The sequence below is a fragment of the Acanthaster planci genome, linkage group LG16 (assembly GCF_054643075.1).
Source record: "Acanthaster planci isolate LZ-2023a linkage group LG16, COTS_SCS, whole genome shotgun sequence".
Lineage (NCBI taxonomy): Eukaryota > Metazoa > Echinodermata > Asteroidea > Valvatida > Acanthasteridae > Acanthaster > Acanthaster planci.
The window spans coordinates 13,763,579-13,789,429 of NC_141792.1; the positions used below are offsets into that span (position 1 = coordinate 13,763,579).

At 38.9% G+C, this 25,851-nt stretch overlaps 1 protein-coding gene across 2 annotated transcripts in view; it reads left to right on the top strand.

Moving 5' to 3' along the window:
• The window catches only part of LOC110979167 (calmodulin-binding transcription activator 2-like), a 37,402-nt gene extending 12,181 nt beyond the window's left edge, over positions 1-25,221 (top strand). Inside the window, exons 3-25 of one of the 2 annotated variants that reach the window (XM_022234734.2) lie at positions 9,899-9,966; positions 11,342-11,477; positions 11,698-11,769; positions 12,252-12,447; positions 13,532-13,575; positions 13,687-13,810; positions 14,020-15,495; positions 15,863-16,047; positions 16,338-16,493; positions 16,762-16,867; positions 16,975-17,060; positions 17,577-17,782; positions 18,155-18,230; positions 18,342-18,962; positions 19,119-19,508; positions 19,749-19,927; positions 20,209-20,384; positions 20,809-20,873; positions 21,085-21,159; positions 21,305-21,498; positions 21,684-21,764; positions 22,292-22,315; positions 23,457-25,221. In XM_022234734.2, the coding sequence (XP_022090426.2) occupies positions 9,899-9,966; positions 11,342-11,477; positions 11,698-11,769; positions 12,252-12,447; positions 13,532-13,575; positions 13,687-13,810; positions 14,020-15,495; positions 15,863-16,047; positions 16,338-16,493; positions 16,762-16,867; positions 16,975-17,060; positions 17,577-17,782; positions 18,155-18,230; positions 18,342-18,962; positions 19,119-19,508; positions 19,749-19,927; positions 20,209-20,384; positions 20,809-20,873; positions 21,085-21,159; positions 21,305-21,498; positions 21,684-21,764; positions 22,292-22,315; positions 23,457-23,514 (4,794 nt within the window). In that variant the 3' untranslated portion in view covers positions 23,515-25,221. The remainder of the gene's footprint in view (positions 1-9,898; positions 9,967-11,341; positions 11,478-11,697; positions 11,770-12,251; positions 12,448-13,531; positions 13,576-13,686; positions 13,811-14,019; positions 15,496-15,862; positions 16,048-16,337; positions 16,494-16,761; positions 16,868-16,974; positions 17,061-17,576; positions 17,783-18,154; positions 18,231-18,341; positions 18,963-19,118; positions 19,509-19,748; positions 19,928-20,208; positions 20,385-20,808; positions 20,874-21,084; positions 21,160-21,304; positions 21,499-21,683; positions 21,765-22,291; positions 22,316-23,456) is intronic. The other variant, XM_022234735.2, reaches the window with a different exon arrangement.
• Positions 25,222-25,851: the final 630 nt, after the last annotated feature.

Consider the following 25,851-nt stretch of genomic DNA (forward strand, 5'->3'; position numbering starts at 1 on the left):
CACAAGAATTGTTGAGTTGGAACACCTACACATGTACCGGTACACGTACGGTACACAGTCCACTGATACACATAACGTACGCGGTACCTGTATACTGAAACAAACATTTATTATCTTGGAAATTTTGAGGTTTCTTTTCCTATACATGCACTGGTACATTTTTTTTCAGGACTTTACATGTGCATTATTGTGTACAATGTATATTTGATGACAGTATTTTGGCTTCAATATGGTCTAAATTCGGACTAATGAAAGTTATGGCTTGACGCAAAATAAAACACACCACATATGCTGTGAATGACATTGTGAGATACATGTACTGTGCACCATACACTGTACATGTACTCATATGAATGCTTATACCTCTTAATTATTGTCATAACGTTCGTAAGCTACTATATTAGAGCTATATTTAAGCTACCCTATTTCATGTACATGTCCATAAGAATACATTCAGTTTGCTGATACAGCCAGTTTAGCCTTTCTTTTGATTTTTCAATGCTTTGACCCAACTACCCCACATGTACATGTATATTACTTACGTGTACGTGTTAGTTAAATAGATTATGAGGTTCTCTTTCTGCTTGTCAGCCAGGTATCACTCGGCCTAATGAAACCAAGATAAAACAGGTCATCTTGATTACCACGGTCTGTTCAACATCTTATTAAGGCAGAATGCACTAGTTATTGAAGGCGTGTCTTCATTCCTTGAAGGATAATACTGGTACACATCATTATTTGTATTAGCACCATTACCTCATCACCGTGGGGACAGTTTCACATGGTTACTCTCTTCCATTACCGGTACCAGGCCTGGTTAGTATTTCTGTGACAGTTTCACATGGTTACCCTCTTCCATACTGGTTACATGTACTGTACAATGTACCCGGTACCTGGCCTGGTTGGTGGTTCTGTGACTGGAATTTGGAAACCCTTCCACGCTGATGCTGTATTTTACATACATGTACATGTATGTGTGTATAGTCCATGACACAGGGACTGATGTGAGGACAGTGTTTATTAAAAACAAGCTTGTAGAACTTACACATGTACTTGTACAGTGCTTGGTTGGCTTATCTGTGAGATGTAAATGTATTTCTAACTTGTGGCCTGTGGACTGTACTGGTAAATACATGTACGAGTATGTTTGTGTAATCCACTTGATTTTTTACATAACGTTAACAAATTACCCCTTTTTAATATGACCTTCAAAGTTTATCTTGTACATGTAATGTCCTGTATTCTTTTATTTTCTGGGGGTTTTTTTCCATTCACTTTTCTTGTGTTCATGTACCACTACTGGTACCAGCGTACTTTGGTTCGCTTTTTGCTATTCCTACTCAATCTCAATCCAATCTTCTGATTTTGATAAAATTTTCATCCGTCTTTTTTATTGCTGTCGTTATGTTTGATCTCATGTTTTATTTACACTATCCTCTAGACTGAGCTTTCATGAAAAATGCAGCAAATTCCCCCTCTTCCCCACATTGGTTACTTCCTCTAGTTCCTCTGCTGATTTTATTGGAAAGTAATCATGATTGAAGAGTGGTGCCATTCTCAGCCTGTTTGGCTGCCAAGCAGCGTAATTCATGCTGGACTATGGTGTAGTTGAACTGTCTCTAGCCATTAGCAGTGCTGTTGGGAATGTGACATGGGTCCTGGATGTCAGTTGATGCTAATCTACCGAGTTAAAAGCTATCCAACAGAAGATGCACAGCAATGGAAACAGTCTCTTAATGAATATTCCTCCATTGACTCAAATTTTTCTTCAAATAAATGCAAGTAACCCTTTCCAGCAATGTAAAAGCATTAGCTGTAATGATTAAAAATGATTAAAACCTCCTATGCAAAGATGCAATTCTCAACACAGTTGTCCTATCAGTCAAAATCAGTCAAGTGACATATGATTTGTCTCTTTACTGTACAGGGGAAGTGGAAGGAATTTTTGACTGTTTTTGACGGTTACAGCAAAAGGAAAGTTAATGGAAGTTTAATAATAAGCCAAACGTGATCAGAAAAAATGAGAAATGTGAAAATGAAAAATCTGAATCAAAAGAGTGAGAAGTGCACAATGTACAAGTACCTGTACAAGTACCTGTACAAGTACCTGTACAAGTACCTGTACAAGTACCTGTACAAGTACCTGTACAAGGACCTGTACAAGTACCTGTACAAGTACCTGTACAAGTACCTGTACATGTATGGCCTGAACTAATGAACCTACAATGTACAATTTAATTGAAATAATGGAGATGAACCGTATAACACACTAGATGTATATACAAAAGGCACACACATGATCATGGGTTTTAAGACCTTGTATTAAATTCATGGACACCATCTGATTCCTCATAATATGTTGGACAATATCTAACAGCATTTTAATGAGATGTCTTTTTAAGCCCTTGTTCATCTTCATCATTCCAATGCCCAGCTGTGTCCCCATTACTCTTCACACCCTCATCAAATGAGGATGTTACAATACCTGAGCCCTCGCTCTACAAACCTCCTTCTTCAGAACACCTTGTCTTGAATGAGACCTGCCCAATAACCCAATCAAATGTGGCCTTGATCCAGTCCTCAACCCAGGCTGTTTTGTCTTTTTGTTTTTGCCTGGTGATCCAAAGGTCTTTTTAATTGAACCATCTTGCTGATACATGTACGTTCTCAACATTTTAATTAACCACTCTGTTTGGTTTAGACATTTGCAGCTGTACGCATACTTGTAAGCTGCAAACTTTTAGCTGAAGTTTAAGCTGTCTTACCAGTCAGTGTCCAGGTTGTCTGCTCATCGTCTGATTTTTTTCTGGGAGTTGAATGGATTTTTTTTAGGATGAAAAGTCTTTCGATTTTCTGACATCTTTACAATATTTTGAAATTTTTCAAAACTATTTTTTATTTGTAAGAATTTCAGTAGATTTATTAAATCTCTCCAATTCAGAATTGTGAAGTTTTGATGGACTAAAGAAAGAACTGGGTATGAAACTGACAAATGTAACCAGATTCTTGAAATATGGGTTTTGTCGCTACGGTGATGTAATCTACCTGATGTACAGTATTAACACCTCCCAGACACAGAGTATATGTGCATCTTGAACAAGATTGTTGAAGTCAAATATTTTTTATAAGGTTACTTTTTTTACTGTGTTATTATTTTTTACAGTTTTTTACAATGTTACTATTTTTATTTTGGAATGCTTACATGTTCCTAGCATGTCCTGTTCTTTACTGTGAGAATTAATAATAAGCCAGTAGTATTCCTGTGATAAATGATCGACCCAAACACTTGACAAGACTAACAGTGTGTAATTTACTGTGCAGTCTGCGTCAGTGGCCAGTGCAAATTTGAGCAGACACCCTCGATTAGCTTGATTGATAACTGTGTACCTACTGGTAAGAGAGAGTCCCAGAAAAATTTGCAGTTGGCACTGTTGTCACATCCAGGTAGAGTGTTGACAGAACTTGGTGAAACTCAAGAGGTTTTTGAGTTTGAATACATGTAGAGGCTGGTTACTATCGGTAGTGTATGGTCCATCGTGTAGCGGTACGTGGATGTGGTTTTTAATGGCAACATAGGAAGAATACTTTTGCTTTTGAGAAAGATTCTGCTAAGATCGAAACGTCAGGCCCTCCATATATTGTGATTTGTATTTTAGGTTACTGTAGTTAGCAAGCAGTATGTAGCAGTTTTGTATGACATATCTCCAGTACTGGAAGAAGTTAAAATGTAAAGAATATACCGGTAGGCCTACGTGTGGTACTGGGTACGGTTTGTGTTAAAACACCGTACATGTACAGGCTGAACTTTAAGTGACCTAAAAGAATTTAAAGAACGATTGTAAAAATGTGTGTATCGGTACACTACTGTCATCTTCTAAAGGAATAGAACAAAAATGTTAGCAGTACAGGCACTTTGGATTGTTTCACTGTGGAGGAATTCCAAGGTACATGTATGGCTTGGTTGTGAAGATGAATATACCAAATACTGGTACCTTTCAAATAACGAAGGGACCTGTCTACAAAATTTACAATAGGTTACTGTACATACCAATGTACATGTTTGTGTCAAATTGATCTGCTATTGTGGGCTTAAATTTGGAAAGTGTCTCTTGCAAGCTGGAAAAATTTAGTACACTGACTCACTTTGGGATTACGCTTCCTGATTGCAGTTTTTCCCCAGTTCAAGATCTTCTTTGCTCATAAAAAATGTGCTGAATGTACATATACCAGCAATTCCTTGAAAGAAGAGTTAAATTACGCACATACCGCACATCGCTTGAACTTGATATATCTCTCTCCTTTTTATACATACATGTATATTACTTTCACATATCCTTTCTGGTGATTAGAGTGATAGATGTTCAGGCTGTTATTGTTGAGGAATGCTTGTCTTTATTGGCTTACTGTCACGAAGGCATATTGAATCTCAGCAGTCACATGATTTCAAACGTGCATTGCCCGTCAGGAAAGTCACTGATAAAGACAGAAATCAACTCCCACCATCGCATTCTCAGCCAGTATCGTGTGACACATTCATCATTCTTTGTATTCCAAGTCGTGTTCTGGCTGTCATTCTATTTGACCAACATTGATATGTCTCTTTAATCATCTTGGGATGAAGGATCTGTAATAAACTAGAGACTAATACAATATGTCGAGTAGAAGTGAGACATCTGTCCAAAGTAATGTACATGTACTTGTAGCCGTGGTGTGTGTACTCACATGTACATAATGTATAAACCTGTTTTTGGGGGGCAATTGTGGATGTTCCTATTGTCCTCTTTTGTTCATACTTTAACTCTTTTTGGAAGGTCTGTGATATGTTTTGTACACGTTTGGCAATCGTGGACGTATTGGGAATTGTGGACAGTCATTAATTCTTTTGTGTAACGTCCACGATTGTTTGGGAACATCAGCGCCTATGTACATGTACCGGTACATGTGGTGTATGTGTGCATATGTGTACAATGCCACACACAACAAGGGGATAAGTTTTTGCTGAATAAATGAGATTCCTAACTGAATAGTCAGGTTCACTGATTAATTTTGTTGTATTTTTGTGCTGTAGCCTTTTGTGGCATTTCCATTTCAACCTCGATACAGATGGGCTCTTCAGTTAAGTTCCATGATCTCCATTTATTTAGTGTTTGAATCTGTTACACCTTTTGTTTAAATGCTAACTTCTGTGATCCTTTTTAAAGAGCACCTCTAAGGAAAACACGTTTTCTCTGATTTGATCTGTTCACTACATGTATGTTCAGACATGTGTATTATCTGTTCAAATGCCAAACAGTGAATGTAGCCATTGTTTGGCATGCACAAGGGTTTATCCACTACCAACAGAAAGTGAGGGTTTCCGTTATTTGAGTCTGTTTTCTCGGAATGACGCAATCTACGGTACATTCAGAATTTGCATCTTGGCATGAACAGAAAAAGCCCTTTTGAGCTTGTTATAGTTGAGCTCTGAAGACAAATGACACTGCGTTCGATTTGGATACTTCCATATTTATTCGAACAGATAAAATCAGAGAAAACATGTTTTACTTAAAGGTGCTCTATAAATTACCAACACTATTTCTTGTCTGTCCTTGTGTCTACGTGTTTACATAAGTACAAATGAAAGTTACTGGTACAATGTACATGCGTATATGAAGGGTACATGTACATGTATGTCTGGATAGTTCAAGCAGTGCTCAAGTACCGGTAGTTCTGGTGCTGGGTCATGGATCATCCTGTAAATTTGAGGTCAAGAAGTGTGACATTTTTGTGTCAGCATACATTTATGTACACACACACCACGTGTACATCTGACCCGTTGAACGGGGCTATTTCATTTAAATTAACTTCTAACTAGTTTTATTTATTCGGCAGGTAATTTTCATTACTTTATCACTCTCAAAAATTGAAGGATGTGTTCCATACATGTAGGATACTTACAAGATTAGACAGGGACACACAAAAAATTGGACCTTAAATTTATGTCATTGTACGGTTTACATGTAATGTACATGTACATGTATGCACATTTACATGTGCTACATGTAAGCACAGCACATGTACATGTATGCACATTTACATGTGGTACATGTAAGCACAGCACATGTACATGTACATGACTGATTTTGGGAGGAACATGAGGAAGGGAGGAGTGAACATTTTCAAAAATGACTAACTTCCCCCCTCCAGCAGTTTTGTATCATGTGCTATTCACTCCTACAGTTCATACATGGATACTGTATGTGTGGCATCCAGCCTCCCTCCCCTTTCATGACACCAGTGCTGATCCAACAGCCACTAATGAGACACCGGGGTCTTTTGCAAAGCCTCTGGTAGATTGTAAATAAATCTCTCATACATTTATTTTGATCGTTGCGGTCAGTTAGACACCAAAGTCCTCTTACGGTACCTGAAATGATTAACAAGACCAAGAAACAGTCTTTCATTCTGCCTACTTTACTGATTCAATCCCCCTTCCAATTCATTAATCAAATCGTCCCTTTGCCTGTGACAAGATTATTGATATGGTCTGCCTGATTACAATAACCATGGCTTGGTATTGTGCATTTGTGTCGGCTCTTCACTGATCAAAAGTGCAGCGTATCATCTTTCCACCCACACGTTCATAAACCAAAGCAGGGAGAAAGGCACACTACTGCTGAGATATCCAGGCATGTTGGAATTTATGTGAGGAGGAACAACTGCTTAAGAAACAACCCCCCCCACCACTGGTTGGTGATAAGCCTTGTTGGACAATGTGACAAGCATTTATCATTTCACTTCAGTTTCAATTGCCTGTCAAATCGATTCAGCGTTCATATCCACATTACTGATCAGAGCAAGAAATTTAATTAAAGGAAGTACAGTACATGTAAGCTTTGACAGGGATTATTATACTGAAAAAGATCACTGATAAAGAAACACAAACATTCAAGTACAGATATGTAGAGTATGCTTGAATTTGAGTTGCCTGTTTATTTGGTACATGTATAGTAGTGTACATGTACATGGATACAGCATATGTGAGTAATTGTTGGTATGATCCGTATTGCTTAAAGTAGTCATGTGTACATTTAATGGTAGATAGGATGTTTGCTGGCTTTCATGACAGGTACATAATTTTACAAATTATGTTAAGACGAAAATTTGGGAATCATATGAATTCCAAACTGTAATAAAATCAGAATTCAAAAACAGTGTATTTACATGTACATTTGAGTTGGCAGGGTTTTTAAAATTCCTATTTTTAATTTGTTGGTCATTTACATTGTACATGTACATGTAGTGTAGAACCCAACAGCTCCAATAATTTCGATAGCAAATGTCCCCTAACTCATGAAGACTTTGTGTTTTTGCCTTATAATCAGCGTCGTGCATCAAATGGACCTTGACATTTAAACTTGACATTCATGGTGCAACCAGGTACTGGTACAGGTGGGTTTACTTGTCAGCAGACTCATCAGAGACTATGTGAAAAGGCCATGTACTTGCTGTCAAATTAAAAGATCTATAGTAATGACTAGGTCTATCAGATAGGTAGAATTCACTAGGTTGATACATGTAGATCCTATGTTAAGAGAGCTTAATGGTGACTAATGGTGATACTCAGAAGAGGGTTCATCCTTTTTGCTGAATTTGATCAGTGATCGGGGAAATCGTTTTGTGCATTCAAAATCAGAGAAGTGGTCATCCCACTGAGAGGCTAAATACACGCACATAGGTACAATGTATGTTATTGCCAGGTTGTTTAGCCCTAACAGTACCGGGTGTTGTTTGGCTTAGAGTACTCAGTACTACAAAATACTATGTAACACTCTGAGCCTGAAGGACCTAGCGCTACAAATTACTACTTCTGGCTAGGTTTATTCCATTGTTACTTGTACAGAGAACAATGAAACCATGCATTCATAGTGCCACAGCACTGTATGGTACATTGTCTTCTCTATTGTATTTTATGGCTTCAGAGAATAATAATGTCATGTCCTCTTACAAGTGACAGGGCTGAGTACTACATGTTACTACTAAGTAGTACTTTGTAGCATTCGGGAATGGGTTCTTTTGTTTGTGTTTTTGTTTGTTTGGGGTTTTTGTTCAGACAGCTTTTACAAGTGTTCTGGGATATTTTGGTTTTATGCAAAGACTTTTATGATTAATACAAACTGTGATGTTGATGAAAAAAGCCAGGGTTCCAGCACCAACAGGACAGATTTCTTTGATATCAATCTGATTTTACATGCACACCAGGGAGGTAGAGTTAAACTTTATCAAGTGTAATCACTCAAGTCATAATATATTACTTGTAAGAAAAAGTAATACATGTAAGAACAGCCACTGGATTTTATAGAACGTTCATGTAATATTCTGGGACCTGGTACCTTTTCACCCTACAAGAAAAAGGTATCCTTCATAATGTACAACATTGAAGTGCAGACTATGGTATGCATTATGTAACCTTGCAGAAGGCTGACTGTTTACATGTGCATGTGCATTTATGTTTAATGTTGAATGTCTATAGATGGAAATCTATAAACAAGAGACTCAGAGGAGGGCCAGGTGAATCTGTGCCTTCTTGTTGAATTTCCGTCGTCATCTCAAGGACTTGGCACCTGCCTATCTTAAGTGTTGAAGTCCCTAGAAAGTCGGATCAATTACTCCACATGGACACATAATCTGCAGCTTCCGTTGATTAGCATTTGGCGTGCTTTTGCATTGAAATGCTGTCCTGTTCTAGGGGAAGTGCCTGGAGATATTGGCATGCTTGGAAAAAAGCTGTGTCCGAGAGCACTGCATCTAATGAATACTGTACATACGGTAGATCCCTGTGAAACATTGAAATCATATACTGTATTACATGTACACGTACCGGTATGCCATGTGCAAATGATTTTTAAAGTGTGCAGCAGTCTCTTTCTAACGTAAGGTGTAAAAAACTCAGATGCAAAAGTTAACATTGATAACCTGTTCATTTGCTGTCTGTATAGAAATTCAATTTCCACGAATATAGATGGTATTAATGAATAAAATATGCACATTTACATGTACTGTACTTACACCGTAACTTCAACAGACTCTTCACTGGAAGGTTATTTTAACGTTTAAAAACAAAATGAATACTGGTACCTGAGCTGCCAATTTGAAATGAATTATTTGCCAATTCTTTACAAAGTTCCGGCCCAGTAGTGGTACGTGTACCATACTTTTGCTGTTGTTCAAGCGGAACATGACATAAATGTCATGTACTGGGTAAATAGCTGAGCTGATTTATAGCAATATGATAGAAAGGATTTTGTTCATGTTGCAGTTAAAATATCGCTGCATTGTAGTACTTTGAAATTGAAATTCAGTGGAGATCTACATGTATACATGTTCCACGCGTCTTTCATTTGGTTTGGTTTGTTTTGTTTGTTTGATAATTAAAGACAGCACCTGCTGTCAGTTCTGAAAGATGTATCAGCCTGGAGATGAAATGTGTGGCTGAGACTTGACAAATCTCGGCATCTATGTACATGTACATACATGTTGTGTGGCAGTAACGTGTATGTTCTAGTACATGTCCATGTATGTCAAATGGCTCCAATACTTATATTGATAACTGATGAAAGCATAAATGTAACCAGTTGAGCCTACTCATTGGCAATACTGCAGGCTTCAGAAATTAACCATACATGTACCTCAGAGAAACAAGACTTGCTAATTGCTTTACACACTATCAAAGACATATCAACTGGAAAATGGTATCAACAATTGGATCTATAATCTCATGAATATTCATTTACTGAGTGCCCTTTGCATACTGTAAATAAACACACTGGTAAGTACATGTACTTTTTCTAAATGCTGCACACTTACTTGAGACATTGAATTGATACTAGTTTAATCTAATCTCATTTCTTATCTGTAGGAAATCGCATCTTGGCTGATCAGCTTTGACCACCATGATCAATGGCTTAGTACTTCCACAAAGAACAGGTATAAACAAGTGCACTTTGCTTGCACCTTGTTAGATTGAAATGTTGTGGCATTGTACATGTACATAAATGGCAATACAACTTGAGGATCAATCAATTAAAATCAGATTGTACAAAGATCAAACTGTACAATTAGCCTGTCATGTAACATGGAACTTTCCAGGTGTTTACGTGTAGAAAACTTACACCTTTGGTAATGAAACAGCCCAGATGGCACATAAATCTATCTAATATCAGAGATGCGTCATCAAGAGAGGGAAATGAACATGAACCGGAGTGGAACTTTGTCCTTGCTGTGCACCAGGAGGCCTCATGTTTACAGAAGGCTTTTTCTCTCATCCTTTTTTTTACTGCTTTCTGTTAGCCAAGAGTATAATCCTGGTATTAACAATTCAGAATACCAACTACCTAAGGAAAAACAGATGGACAAACAGGAATTAATCATGAAAGAGCTCCAAGGCGGTGAAGTTAGGAATGCTGCCTACCTGTAATTAATTCAGCAAGACGTCTGCCCGTAGTAATGTACATGTACATCATATACATCAGGCAGCTGGGTATTTTGTGGAGAGGAAAATGATGAGAATGTACATGAATGTTACAAAGACATTGTTATTCAAATTATTTGAGAATGTTTGTGTTCAAGGGGGGAGGATAAACTGACAATATTCAGTGGTGGATAATCACAGTCCAGATGAGGAGTAATTTGCATATGTGCTACCTGCACCTGCACCGTACATGGCTTGTATGGTATAATGCTCAATGCTTATTAATGCTCATTCTTACTTTAAAATGCTTTAACATTTTGTCTAGTCTTCAAAATGGTTGCCATATGTGTCTGGTATTTTTTTACAAACAGTTGCTGAGATGGTATACATGTACATGTATATACCAATACACATGTAAAAAGTTGAAACCAAATGGAAATTGACAACTCAAGCACAATTCCTGCAAAGTACCTGTACCAGTAAATATACTTTATGAAGCATACAAATTGACTCAAGTGGATGTTGCAGACACTGCATATTGTATGTCATTACTGCTGCTCATCCAATACACAAAGCAATCTAAAATACCATCTCAGCTCCCTGGGGAGATGAAAATATCGCCCAGGGCTGCCAATTCAGTAGCAACAACTTGAAAAAAATATTGCACACAAGCGTGAAATGTGACAATGGTTGTGGTACAAAAGCTTTACATGTACATGTATGTATCTCACATTGAAGGTTATTTACGTGAGTGAATTTTGTGTGTCTTGGCAAAATATTGCAGCCTGTGTGATGAACATTCATGCAGATCTATCAGTTTAGTCTTTGTGCAAAATGACAGATTGGCCAGCTGTATTAATTTGTAGCGATGATTGTGATTAACACTGATAGGCCTCAGAGTGGGTCGTTGATTCTCTACAATCGCAAACGAGTCCGGTTTCGGAGGGATGGCTACTTCTGGAAGAAGCGGAAGAATGAACGGACGACACGGGTGGATCACATGAAGCTTAAAATACAAGGAGTTGAGGTCTGTCACTGGAAAATACCTCTCAATTAAGCTTCAATCATGAACGAAAAAATGGTCGATATTTAAATTAAATCACTAAATATCAGGAAGATTGCAGGAAAGGCATTCTACTGTGAGATTTGTTTTCACCAGAGTGCCCACAATATTTACACGGTAATCACAAGTCTCCACCACAATCTCATTGTTAATTCTCCTGTGAACACTTCTCTTTGTCTTACAGTGTATATATGGGAGCTATGTACACTCAGCCCTTATTCCAACATTCCATAGGAGAAGCTACTGGCTGTTACAGGTGAGGATTGTCTGATGTGAACCTTCCTTTGTGGAACTTTCCTCCTTATTGAATGCAAAGAGCTGTAAACTTCCTAACATTATTAGAATTAGGTGTACAGGAGTTGAAATATAATACATGTACAAATATGGCATGCCTACAGAATAATGAAGATGGATTGGCCTAAACTGAAACCAGATATTGAGTTTCAAGCACATGTACGTGCAGAACTTTAGGAAAATGGATGATGAAGCAATGTAAAATTTAATGGCCTATAAATACATATATGTGCGATGATTGGATTAAGACAGCATAACTTTAATATCACTGTTTGCCTGTGTATTGCAGGTTTAGGTTACAATGGTAGCATCACCGTTCTTCCTTAATAGCAGCTGCTGGAAATTAAAGCAAGAAGGATTTGAATAAAAAAGTTGACATTTTGAGGAAAGATTGTATTTGCTGGTCATAATCTCTAGTTTTCCCCCCTTTTTTCTTGTTATCAGAATCCCGACATAGTTCTTGTCCATTACCTGAATGTCCCCAATCATAGCGAGGAATCCTCCAAGATCAACAATAGTCCTTTAGTCAGTTCAATTTTACCCACCTCCCTTCCTACACCTCAACATCAGCTGGACACCAAGGGGTATAAAGGAACTGTCTGGCAAAGAGAAGAACTTTTACAACAAATCAAACCAATGTGTAAGTGCACTTTTACCTATGTTGTAACATTTTGGGAGTGCTACACGTAGGCCTTAAGACATAGATAGGCCTGCTATTGTCCTGGCCAAAAATATTAAGATGTTAAAGTAAAGTTGTAGAATTGCATGTGGTGCTAATTCCTGAACTATTGTATTGGTATTAGCCGTTGAGCGTATTGATTCTACCAGGGATCAATATTTGCAGTTTATAAACACACATTCATTTCAATTTCAGCGATGATGAGTGTAGCACAGAAACCGTAAAGTCAATTCACCGGTATCCAAGCTACAACCAACAATCCGCTTTCAGATCCTTTCTCCCATTAAGTGCATCTACCAGTGACTGGTAATTGCCATTGCTATAGCAACACAATGCTAATCGGCAGCTAAGCTGCTGTTGCTATGGTTATGACCTTTTCCCAGCAACAACTGAAAATGTCAAATGTGAAGCACCTGTCTTTTACAGATATCCTCCCCCCAACTATAGAATATGAACAGTCAACCTTTTGGTGGGCTTTATGAATAATGTGTTCCTTAAGTGCATTTTTGGCATGTGTGTCAACATCGGGTACAGTAGCAATGCTGTTTTTTAGTTTGACGTTGAACATATATAATTATGTACAATGCATGTTGTTTGACAATTGAGTTTAGTTTTTCTGGATTTATTTGTACATGTACATACCATGATATCAACCAGTGTACTTTCTGTTATTTATTTATTTAGCTTCTAACTTTGTCCACAGTTGTTGTAATGATTTGTTGATATTTCTGGCCAACCGAAAACAGACTAGACAATGGCCTTCAAACTGACAATGATGATATTTTAAATAAAATGGAATTCCTTAGTTGTTTTGACTTTTTGTACGTTATATACTCATATCTATTAATCAGGATTTAGCAAAATGTCCAGTAGGGTTTATCCTGCAGTAACTTTTATGATGAAAATGTTGAAATGAAAAGTTGTAAAATGGTTGGAATCTTTGAAACTAGATAAACTACAAACAATAGATTCATGTGTACTACTTGAACATTTGCCAAACAATATTTTGCCTCAACCAAAGTTTCTTGTTCATTATTCAATTTAGTCGCTGGAACACAGGTACAGCTGAATGGGAATAATTTGACATCGGTAAGCCTCTTTGAAAAAACTTCTCTTTTTGTCTCATTTTGATGTATATTTTTACTTTCTCGTTACATCTTTGCTTTGGCAATAAATGACCAATCAATTGTCTTGCTACAGGAGGCTGACGTAGCTAACGTTGTGGTGCAGTACTTGTTAGATTTACAAGACCAGCAGAACCAACATAGAGATCAGCAGACCGTTGTCTTCAGCACATTAACTGAAAAGGCTGGAACAAACACAGGTTAATTCTTAAAGGATGGCTCTGCTCCTATTTTGAATACCAGTCATAAGTGATCATGCATTTTAATGGAAGAAACATTAACATTTGCACCCAAACCAAACGTTGTTTTTTTCTCCCAAGGATGAGGAGGATGCACAGCCTGTAATCTGAGTTTTTTGCTGCTCACTTTTCATGTAAACCTCAAATTTAATTTTTAAATCCTTTCACAGGTGCATCTTGCTCCACCCCTAAACCAGCTTCAAGCTCTGCCCCTAGCCCTCAGAGTATTTCCAGTGTCCCACCCTCACCTATGTCAGTCCTCAGTGAAGCCTCCACGATCCAGCCTGTCACAGACTCTCAATCATTTGGACTGAGTGGAGATCAAGCAAGCACGCCAAGTAATGACCAGAGCCAGGCTAGGCCTACTCACCAGTTACAGGATGTCAGTGTGATAGCGCCGTTACCTGTTCTCTTATTCAATGCTTATAATGAGGTTGAAAGCACAGGTGTCGTTGGCAACACAACCTTAGTTGGTTACCAGTTAAATCAGCAAGGTAATGTGAGTGGGGTACCAGGAAGCACAAGTGGTGGGACAGTACAAGGAACCCCTGTAGCATCTGAGGCATCGACACAAACAGGTCAGAATAAAGCTGTTGGTATGCAGAGTGGGCAGGTTGTGCGTGATTTCAACAGTCGACCATTGATCACAAATGAAGAATCGGTAGAGCTGCGAGCAATGGTCGCTAGCAATCCCAGCTTAAAGACTTGTAGGAATCGATTTGAGAACCAACCAGGGATTCATCAGAAGATTGTCTTATTGCCACCTTACCTGCCCTCGCCTGCAAGACCTGAATCAAGTCAGGAAGTACTGGCTACCAGTCAACCTCAGAGCATACCAGCAAGTGAACCTAGTCGATTACCTTCCTATGATGCTCATCTACAGAGACAAAGATCCACTGAGATTTCCATCTCTGCACAGGGTTCAGTCAATGAGGAATCTGCCTCAGTAACCGTCACCTCCACTGACGCTAATGCCCAACAAGTCACACATTCGAGAAGTTTATTCCAACCTTTAAACCCACAGAATCAGTTCCCATCTTTCCAACAAAGTTTACAGGCAAACATCCCCCCACCACCGCTGTTGCCCCCTCCCCCTCCATACACCCTGGCAGCTGATGCTGTAATTGCCAACACAGTTTTCACATTCTCTGCAACACCTACCACGCATCCACTTCAGCAGTCAGTAACTTCAGACATGAAACAGCCATCTGCAGCACCATCTTCAGTGATGCAGACTGCAGGCTTAGTGCATCCTGCTGCTGTTTCCTTACCTGCAGTGTCAGGAATGTTCAGTGCTCAGGCCCTTTTAAAACCAGTAGAGTTTCCATCAAGCAAAAATGGAACTGTTACGAAATCAGTCACCTCTGGTTCTTCTGATAAAGAGAAGACTTTAGTGTTCAAACCTTTGACACAACCTGAAAATCCAGTCATTCCAGTCAGCATTCAGGGCAATTCACGATCCATCACAGTGACACATGAGTCACCCTCACAGATGTCATTTCATCCACCAAGTCACCAGGACACCAGAGCAGCTATGCCAACTGGCAGTGATTTCTGCATCAGTGATCTGGACATTGAACTTGATTTTGATGCTGAGATGTTTGACAGTGCCCTGGCTGACATTAATCTGGATAGTTCATTGCAAGGTGGGTTCAGCTACAGAAGTACGGTAGTATATAAGGACTATTACGGCCTAAAGGTGTGATACTTGGGTCTCTAATCTAAGGATCTTTTGAAAGATTTACCGGATCGAGGAAGGCGAAGCAAGGCTACAGCTAATAACAAGGATTTTCCTGTCTCTAAGATGAGGTGCAAAGAACTTGGCATTGATTTACTGGACATTGGTGAAGTTTCAGGATACTTGAAGATTTCTAGCCGTAAAAACGGAGCTCCAATTACCCATGGAAGCATACACAGTACCCCTGTCTTAAACCTTTTTACTAATGAAATTTTATGAAGTAGGAAATATTCTTAGTGTTTTCCTGATTTCTCTATTTCTGTTTACTTTTCTAGGCACTACTCCTGTTCCGGATGCCACACACCAGCTGTCAGATTCAAACAGACTGACCGGTCAGCAAGTGACCAGTGGAAGCAGTGTTCACTCAGAGGGATTACTATCATTACAGCAAGGAACATCTTTACCTGAGCAATGTCTAGAAGCAATTACTGAATTTTCTCCTGATTGGTCTTATCCGGAGGTAAGTCACTCATCTCATTTTTCTTTAAAGAGCTTGTATCATTGTTGATAAAGTTATACATACATGTTGTCACCTGATAACAGTTACTTAAAAGACAAGGCACGCAGTCTTAAACATTTCTTAAGTATTTTAAGTGGTTTACAAGATTGTTATATGTGTGTTGGGTGAGAGAGCTACATGTAGGAATACTTGAAAATTTAAACAATAAAGGTTAAGTTAAACTTGACATTTTTTGATGAAAAAATTAAAGACTTTGACAGACCAGACTTTGTGCCCATTTTTCTACACAGGGTGGTGTAAAGATTCTCGTAACAGGCCCATGGCATTCCACTTCTGCAAACTATCAATGCATGTTTGATAACTACAGTGTACCAGCATCACTGGTACAGACTGGAGTACTTCGCTGCTACTGCCCTGCTCATGAAGCTGGGGTCATCGCTCTACAGGTAGGTACTAGTCAAACAGATAGTCAGACTAACAAACAGGAGTACTTCGCTGCTACTGCCCTGCTCATGATACTTGGGTCATAACTCTACAGGTAGGTACTAAATAGACAGACTAACAAACATGAGTACTTAGCTGCTACTGCCCTGCTTGTGAAACTTGAGTCATAACTCTTCAGGTAGGTAATAAACAGTCCGACTTATAAATGGGAGTTGTTGTTTCAGGCATTGTTTAAGTATCTAACTGAGTTGTTTTCTTGCTGTTACTAAGGTATTATGTGATGGAGTTGTCATCTCCAAATCAGCTATCTTTGAGTACAAAGCTCGCAGTGCTCAACAACGACCCAATAGACAACATGAGTGGTTGTCACTTGAAGGTAAGTCCATATGTTCTAATTCTCATACTGTCCTAGCTGAAATTATAAACAATAACATTACTGAAGTTCTTATTGCTAAATGCACTTTCCTCGTTTTTGACCGACAGAGAATCAGTTCCACGTGGCCATCTTGGATCGATTGGAGCACATGGAGAGACGAGTTGTCTTAAACAAATCACAGAGTTCCAAACAGGTAATATTAACCTCTTGCATTTTGATACAATCACTCTGTAAGAGGATCATTGTTTTCTGGTTGTCTGTGCTTGTAGAAACAACTCTTACCTAACACTGGAATTTGTAAACTGAATTCACTTTTGAAATACTCAATCCTTAAATTTGAATTTTATTGGCCTATCTTTTTTGTAGTCTCACACAGTTGTGTCTTATGGCCAGTATCCACTTTGTGCAGAAGCACCCCCTCATTGGTTCAAAGCAGCCATGCTGGTGGGGAATGTTCATTTTGTTCGTAGTTACACGACCGTTACACATGCATTTCAAAGTGGCCTGTGAACCAGCAAAGTGCAGTTCCCACCATTGCGGAAACTGAGTTGGAATGATTCAGCTAACGTTTCACAAAGGCTTGATCCTCTTTTCTCTGATCCCTGCATGACTGACTTGGAGTACTATAGACAAAGTTACAAAGCTCATAAAAATTCAATGATTCAGAAGAATAAGATGTTCTAAATTGAAGACTTCACTTTGTTTGCAGGGATCGTCCAGTGGACCGAGTGACCAGCAGCTATCCTTTGAAGACCGTGTGGTGGCACTCTGTCAGCAGTTCATGCGTGGCCAGTGGGCACCAGGAAGCTCTTCCCAACTAGGGGCGGAGTCAGGCTCACATAGAGGGATGACATTACTTCATCTGGCCGCTGCACTTGGATATACAAAGCTGATAAGCACTCTTGTCACGTGGAGGTATCTAAAGAGATTATTAATTTTTGTTGCTATGGCAATAACCTGAGGGCCCTTGGAAGTATGCTGATCACTGCTCTTCAAAAGCTTTAGATCCATAGAAGAAAGTGAAAAAAAAATGGCATCGAGGATGATCTGCGGGAGGGTCAGTGGGAGGAAATGTTTGGTCAGGGGAGAACATTATTCAGCAGTGTCAGCTTAGCAGATGGAACTCAACAAACTTTACCCCTTAGTTGATTTTATTAATGTTGCTGTCTTTGCTTCTTTAGTTTCGTTGTTTCTTGAAAACTTTCAGTTCCTTTTGCAAAGTTGGAAGTGTTACATAATTAATTAGATAAAGAGCAAATTTGTGTACCTTGTTTCCTTACTTTTCAGAAATGAACAGCACAGCCTGGTGTTGGAGATGGAAGTTGATCCAATGAACATTGATCATTTCTCCTGCACCCCTCTGGTGAGGAAAACCTAGTTTTGTCTTAACCTATCACCTTTGTTATGATATTTTCCATCATAAAATGTGATGTCAGTTCCTGTTTAAGTTGAAGTATTGATATTGTCGTTGTAGATGTGGGCGGCAGCTTTGGGCCATAAAGAAACAGCTATGTTGCTTTATGTCTGGAGTCCCCAAGCTCTTCACGTCTGTGACTCCATGGGTCGTCTCCCAATTGATATGGCAAAGAGTCGAGGTCACACTGCTCTTGCTGAATGCTTGCAACACTTAGAGTTTGATGGCCCAAGTTTATTCCCAACATTCAGCACTCCACCTATAACAATACCTCAGCAGAAACCAACTGACAGGGTACCAGCTTTCATGTTATCTTCCCCATCAACTGCGACACCTTGTTCATCAAATACGCCTCGTTCACCGTTGGAGCTGGCTTCTCCTTATGACTCCCCATCTCCATCATCTGGTTGTATGTCTCAACTCTCTGTTAGTCCAGTCTCTCAAGGATTCCTGAGTCCAATCTCCTTCAAGTCTCACAGTCCTCGTGTCTCAGTTACTGGCCAACCAGCTTTTGGCCAGAGCCTGAAACCAAATAGCGCCCTCTACAGTGGTCTAGGAGATGCGATGGATGTGGACACGGTACCTGAGAAGACACGGAGGTCATCCCGAGGTCATGAATCTAGGGGCCCTCATCTACTTGATGTGCAGCAGCTGTTACGGGGCATTGAGAATATTCAAAGAGTGAGTCACTTGGAATGTTTGATGAACTGTCGTTATTTGAGAACCTTATTGTGCTTAATATTGATATTGGTTTTTACTCACTTTACTCAAAGAAACAAACTCACTGTTTTTTGCAAATTTACTTTAACCGTTGGCTTTTAATGTGTTTATTTATAGCATGATGATGTTAGTCGACTCTCTGAACAAGAACGTGAAGACTTAAAACGACATGCTGAACAGCTTAGGAAACTAGGAGCAGAGATGGGTCTAGGCATAGACCATATCCAAGTGCAAACTGCAGGTCTGACCCCAGGAGAGTTGCTTAGCAACAACCAAGGACAGATCCATCGACAAATCTCTGGAAGCACCCCAGTGCACAACCCAGGACACACATTCCAATCAAACAATGGTATTGGGCAAAACCAATCCCATAACCTAGCCCAGACCCACGGGCTGATAGATAACCGATGTGATTCCCCTATGCAGACAGACACGTTGATACATGAAGGTGGGGAAGCGGCAGGACCATCTGCACCATTCAGTTGGATAACCGAACCAAATCAGAAGGTAGGTGTTGTGAATAACAAACAGCAAGAAGAATTGTACGTTTCCTTGGCACAGATTTGACATTTCATAATTTACTCATTTGAACTGAGAATTCAGAGTGGAATTCAGTTTTAATTTGTCAGTTGCTTTTGACATTTTAGTGTGGTCAGTGTTGAATACGTCCAAACTTGGTTTTTGAAAACTCAATATTTTAGGAAACTGGTAATTACTAGACACTGAATGTTGTATTTTTTGCTTTAGGAGCAGTACTTGAACCTAGCTGAACAGATCTTGAATGCCTTACCAGCTCGCATCAAGGATAGTATGAAATTCCCACAAGCAAGAGATCAGCATGATGACTGCGGTCTTTTAGTGCCCTCTGTTGGTGTTTCGGGGTCAGGTCATGGAATGGATACATTTGGAGATCAAGAGTCACACAGGTAGACACCTTCATCACGATGCTGCTATGTTTCACTGTGTACTCTGCCAATAGTAATACAATTTCACATTGGATAAAAGGGAAAAGACTTTCTCTTTCCAGCTTCAGTTTGGTAACATTGCTTTGAATAGTAGACTAGCAAGATGGCTGCCCCATTATAGATGTTTGTAGAAAAGATTGATTTGAGTGTTTCCATCTCAAGCCAGGCTAGCTGGCTGGTTGGTTGTATAACAGTACTTCCTGGGTATCTAGCTATGTAACCTCGTCTCTTGGTTTACGTAGGTCCATTCATGAGGAAAGTTCAGCTGGAAGTACATACAGTGCTGATTCCTGTCTGCCTAGTCCTAGTAACCTCAGCTTTGAGGAGGAGAGTTCTACAGCAGATTGGTGCGAGTTCCTTCAAGGAGCCAGTAACAGCCTTGGGGTAGTTGGAGCATTCTCTCTCCTTACACTCTCAGGTAAGTCTTTCAGTTTATTTAGGTTGATTCCTTTTTTAAAAAATGAGTCATCAGATTTTCTCTGTTTTTCATTTTTCTGAATTGTCATCGTGAAGACTGCAGAATTATACTGCAGTGCACATCAATACTTTGCTCTGGCATTTAAAAAAATCTACAGTATTGTCTGAAAGCCTTTGCAATTTATATCTAAATAATAATGATGTTATTTCAAATTTATTTGAAAGGCAAGCCTATCTCAAATTCATTAACCCTGACTGTGCCAGATTCTTCAAATCCACAGGGAGATTTTGGATTTGAAGGATGTAGGTGGATATATGGAGGTACAGTCAAGCTGCTGTTAATGAGTATATATTGATTTCCTTAGGGGATTTTGGAGGTTTCAAGAAGAACATGTACTCAGATCTATTTTTTTTCATTTCTTCAGATGAGGAGCAGATGCAACTGTACCAAGCAGCATTAGTCATCCAAAATGCATTCAGACAATACAAGGTACCTCTGTCGAGCTATTACACTTGTTATAACAGGTTGATTGATCCTAACCCCCTAGGGCCCATTGAAATCATGCATATGCTTAGTGGATTCAAAATTCCTACGGTTAAAGGATGGTACCCTATTCATAAATGAAAGAAATATTCACAAATAAATAGTCATAATAAATACAAAATGAATCTTAATGTTGAATTTATTGTTCGTGTTGTAGGGTCGTCAACAGCAGAAGCAGCAGGAATTGGAAGCGGCGGTTATCATTCAGAATTACTACAGGAGATACAAACAGGTAGGATGTACTGGTAGTTGGTTAGCCTGTCTGTCTCTCTGTTTTCCTTCTTACTTCTTGATTCTATCAACATGGGTATTGAGCTAACTTTGCTCTTCACACACAACAATTTTTCAAGGATGACTTGCATACTTTCATTTTTCAGTACATAATGTACAGTAAGATGTCAGAGGCAGCAAAGGTCATTCAGAGTCGTTTCCGTAGTTACAACCATTACCGTCAGTTTCAGCGTAGTCGGCGTGCGGCCATTGTCATTCAGAGCCATTACCGTGGTTACAGGGCACAGGAGCAGTTTCGTAAGAGCCGGGATGCGGCCATCCTGATTCAGCAAAGATTCAGGTGAGTTGTGCGACAAACAGGAACCAAAGTGAGTGAAATTTTACCTCTTTGTTTCCAGAATTTCTTATTGTTCAACAACCAGGGGATAAGTTTCCTTGCCTTAGTGGCTAATTCCAGGAGTCATCATATGTCTTTACTTTATGCAGATGAACTACTAAGTGTTATTCTTGGTGATATGTTTGTAGGGATAAACGATTGGCTCGTCAGAAGCTACAGCAAGATGCTGCACGTAAGATTCAACGCTTCATTCGAAGATGTCAGAACAGGTGAGTCAAAGATTGCAATGTCAGATCCCATCTCAAGCTCAGTGTGGATTCAACTTTCAACTAAATCCCTTATCTGAACCCTTTGCATGGATCCTGGGTTGCTCACATTTAGAGAGAAGCTTTTTCAAAGTTTGATTTGAAAACTTAACTGATTGTATTGATTGGCTAAGCTAGTGGTTGATTGCCTGGAAAGATGGTGCCACTCACTTTCTGCTTTGTGTGGATCTTTCCTTTTCTTTTTAATTTTCTTCACGAGTCATCTTATGTAATTGGTTTTTTACAATACATCAAGGTGTGATTTGTGCAAAGGAATTTTGAAAAACTTCTGGAAGTATTAAATACCAGACAAACAATTCTTTTTACCATCTGCTTGCCAACATACCAGTTATTCTTACAAAATGTAAAACTAACCATGCGATTAACATGACATTCTCTAACTGAAGTTGCAAGTATCCTATCTGATCCCATCAATATAATAGTACCCCTACTAACAGTGTGAATTCTAACATTTAACCAATCACATGAAGGCATTTCTGGAATGTTCCATCTGGGTAAGTATGTAGGGGGTGATCTATACATTGTTTATGGTAGTTGAGTTTATTCCTGTGTAGTAATTCAAGAGTTTGTGTATCACTTGTGCATTGACATGTATGGTGTGTTAGTGAAATATTTGTGTTAGATGGCTTGCTTATACTTGCACAAGCAGATATATGTCTATGTAAAGAATTAAAGAACTAAATCAGATGTCGTGGTGCTTATCATGCAAAGAGGCTCGTTACATCATAAAAGACTAGTTAAGTCATGAGAGGCTTGTTAATCTTGTGCAATCCATCACTTGGGGTCATGGCCAAAGATTGTATAGCACCACGCAGCGGCGCAAGATGGCGAACTTGGCCAAAATGGTGTTATCTCCATGGACACCATTCGAGTGTGAACGTTAATGCATAGGCACAGGCATACCAGTGTGCGTGCCTTTTGTGGTGTTACAGGGACTGCACCTGTTTCGTTAACGTAGCGTTCATGTATTCACACCCAAATGGCGCCCATGTGATAACAGCGTTTAATGTGCATTCATGGTGAAGTTACACATTTTGTGCCGCTGCATGGCGCTATACATTCTTTGGTTGTGGCTGTGATTGGCACTGTCAAATGTCATTGGCTACCACCCAAAGTAACTCACAAAAATGAAATACCAGTGTGAATTTTGGGCCACAGTGTCTCCATCTGTGATACGGATGTTGCACTGAGCTTTAAGGAATACATTGCATGCTTTATAACAGTTGGCATATTGTTCATGTCATCTTTCCCCCTTCTCCTGGTCAGGCACCCTAAGTACCTGCCTTCTGTCCTTCTACACTGTTCAGTCCTCCTTGTGTCCTACTTGGTCTGATTTCCCCATTCTAAACCTCACTTAAGGTTTGCCTCAGCCCTTGCTGGTGTTGCTCAAGTCTCTTTAAATGCTCTCATGCTGCAATGGAATTGTCAGTTTTGTACAGGCTACATTTCTTGCATTGAAAGAGAGAAAGCAAATTGATAAAAGAAAACAGAGCATTGCAGTTTTAATCTTGAAATCCTAAGCTTTAAAAATCAGCATGTCATGCTTGTACATGTACATGTAAATGCATGAACTTTATTACGTAACTCATAGAAGTAAAGAACCTAATTAACGTGCTACATTTTAATCATTCGCAGACTTCGTTCCTTGCGTCAGACCCGTGCGGATGTCAAACGCTTCTGCAAGAAAGACTGACGCTAGAAGACTGTCATATGACTGCTCATGTGGTACCATGTGATAGGTCATGTGACAGTGGAGCTGACAGACTTATATCCCGGCTGAGTTCAGCATCACCTTGATCAGGTATTTTATCTCAGCTTGAGAAATTTTAAATCTGTTGAGTTGGAAAGTTCAAATTGAATTCCTTAGCGATAGGTAAGTTTGTATTTAAGGAAATGATATCAGGTACAGAGAGTTGTGGCAATCCATTGTATTTGGGCACTAAATGGGTTCCAATTCAAATTGCAGTTTGCAGTCTTTTCAAATATAAACTTGTCCATGTTCAGCCATTAAGTGCCCAAATATTCTGGAATCTTAATTACCATGTTAACATAGTTGACAGCCACACTGATGACAACCCTTTATTGCCTGGTGTACTATTGTCAACGAGGGTGCTAACGTGGGTAACCTTGACCAGGTTGGTTTGGTTTTTGGAGAGTTCATGTATTCATGATAAATAACATTGTAAACCTTTTCAAAGTTGTTATCAAAGTTTGTAGTATACAAAAAGCCTTAAGTGTAGAATATCTGTACATAGTATATTTATATTACTCCAGATCTTTCATAAAGCCGATGTAAATGGTTTGTTTATTATTGACAAATAGCTGATTATTTGCTAGCCATTAGTTATTCACTGAATGCTAACGAAGTGAACGCTTTGGTTGCTTTGTAATATTAAGGTTTTATTGAATGATTGACGGGTTATTTATCAATGTATTTTAAATGCATTGGTAATTAATGAACATTTGATCGGCCATCAGCTTATTTTTTGTTGAAATAATTGATTGATAAATTTATTAAATTGTCCAAATGATGAATAAGCTTCTTAATTGAAACTGAATGTTGCTCTACTCATTTTGGACTACATGTCTTTGTGCTCTAGCAGTTATAGCTTTTCACATGTAGTGATGTGTTGTGTCTTGTACATGTACCGGTATGTGTCAGGTTCGATTTCCATGAGTATTTTGTGTGTGAAGCAGGTTAACAGAAAAACCAAACGAATAACATTCTGATTACACTGATTCTGAGAAGTATGTTAATGATGGACATACATGTACTTGTAGCTTTCATTCATTAAGACTTTCTATGTGTGGCAAAGACATTGGTTATTTGGCACAGTACAACCAGTGACAAAAATCGTTCATAAATTTGACTTGACTTGCCACCGGTTAGGATTGAATGTGGGCAAAGCAGGTAACTATTGTGTATCAGACTTAAGGGGAACAGCTAGGATATGATGTATGGATTCACCTGCACTAAACTCTGTAATTAGCAGAGAACAACATGAAGGTGCATGTAGCGACTTCTGTTACAATTTTTGTTGAGGTACAGAGATTGATGCAGTGTGATGTCAGTGGCTCATGTCATATTTGAGCTGACGCTGGGAGGTTCCTGGTTGATGTAGGGATGAAGGATTTAGTGTGAGCAGAAGATAGTGACTTGAATGCCTTGAAGCAGATTCCAAGGAGTATGTTTCAGTTGGAATTTCTGGATTTCTATATTTTTCATATTTTAGGGCATTTCTGTAAGTTCTGGATTGTTTTTCTATTGATCGAAGGTCATAAATATCAATCAATCAATCATGTTTTCCCATCAGTTTGGTTTTATTTAGTACACTCACAGACAAGAGAACAGGGGGGGGAACACAAAAATACAAAACAGGACAATTCAAGTGAAGATAAAGCAAAACTGACAATTTGTAGCCCGAAACCCCCAAAAATGCAAAAGAGTTTTCTGCTGCACATTTAATATGTGTGACTGTTGGTATCCAACAACACAATCAACCTCAACTACATGTACATCAATCCCATCATTGATGAACATCCATTGGATGGGTCATCTTGTCAGATGTCTTGTGTTATAAATACTTGAGTCAGTAGGCAGTTGTTGTACATTGGAATACGATTTGAAATACATTATCAGCTCTCCGAAATCATTAATGTTTATTAAGAAAAGTAACAATAGATCTGAAATTCCATCAAATCTTGTAATTTAGCGTTTATGATATTCAAATACTTTAGAGAATTTGCTGCAATTTACACTAGACGTGTAGCATTAGCCTAGGAGTTACAGTAGCTCATGGTTTCTTATACTGGGAATGTTTTATGGAGGAAACTTGCCAAAAAGTTGGCGCCAGTTCTACCAGATCTCACTCCAAAACCACACAATCTGTTGGTTCAAAGAATACATCCAAATTTGTTTGTAAATACTGGTATATCCATTGAACCAAACCAGTAATTCATTTTTCCTGGTCAAGTTTCTCTCTATGGTGCAACAAAAACATCTTTTAACAAAGGTAGAGATTTATCGGAA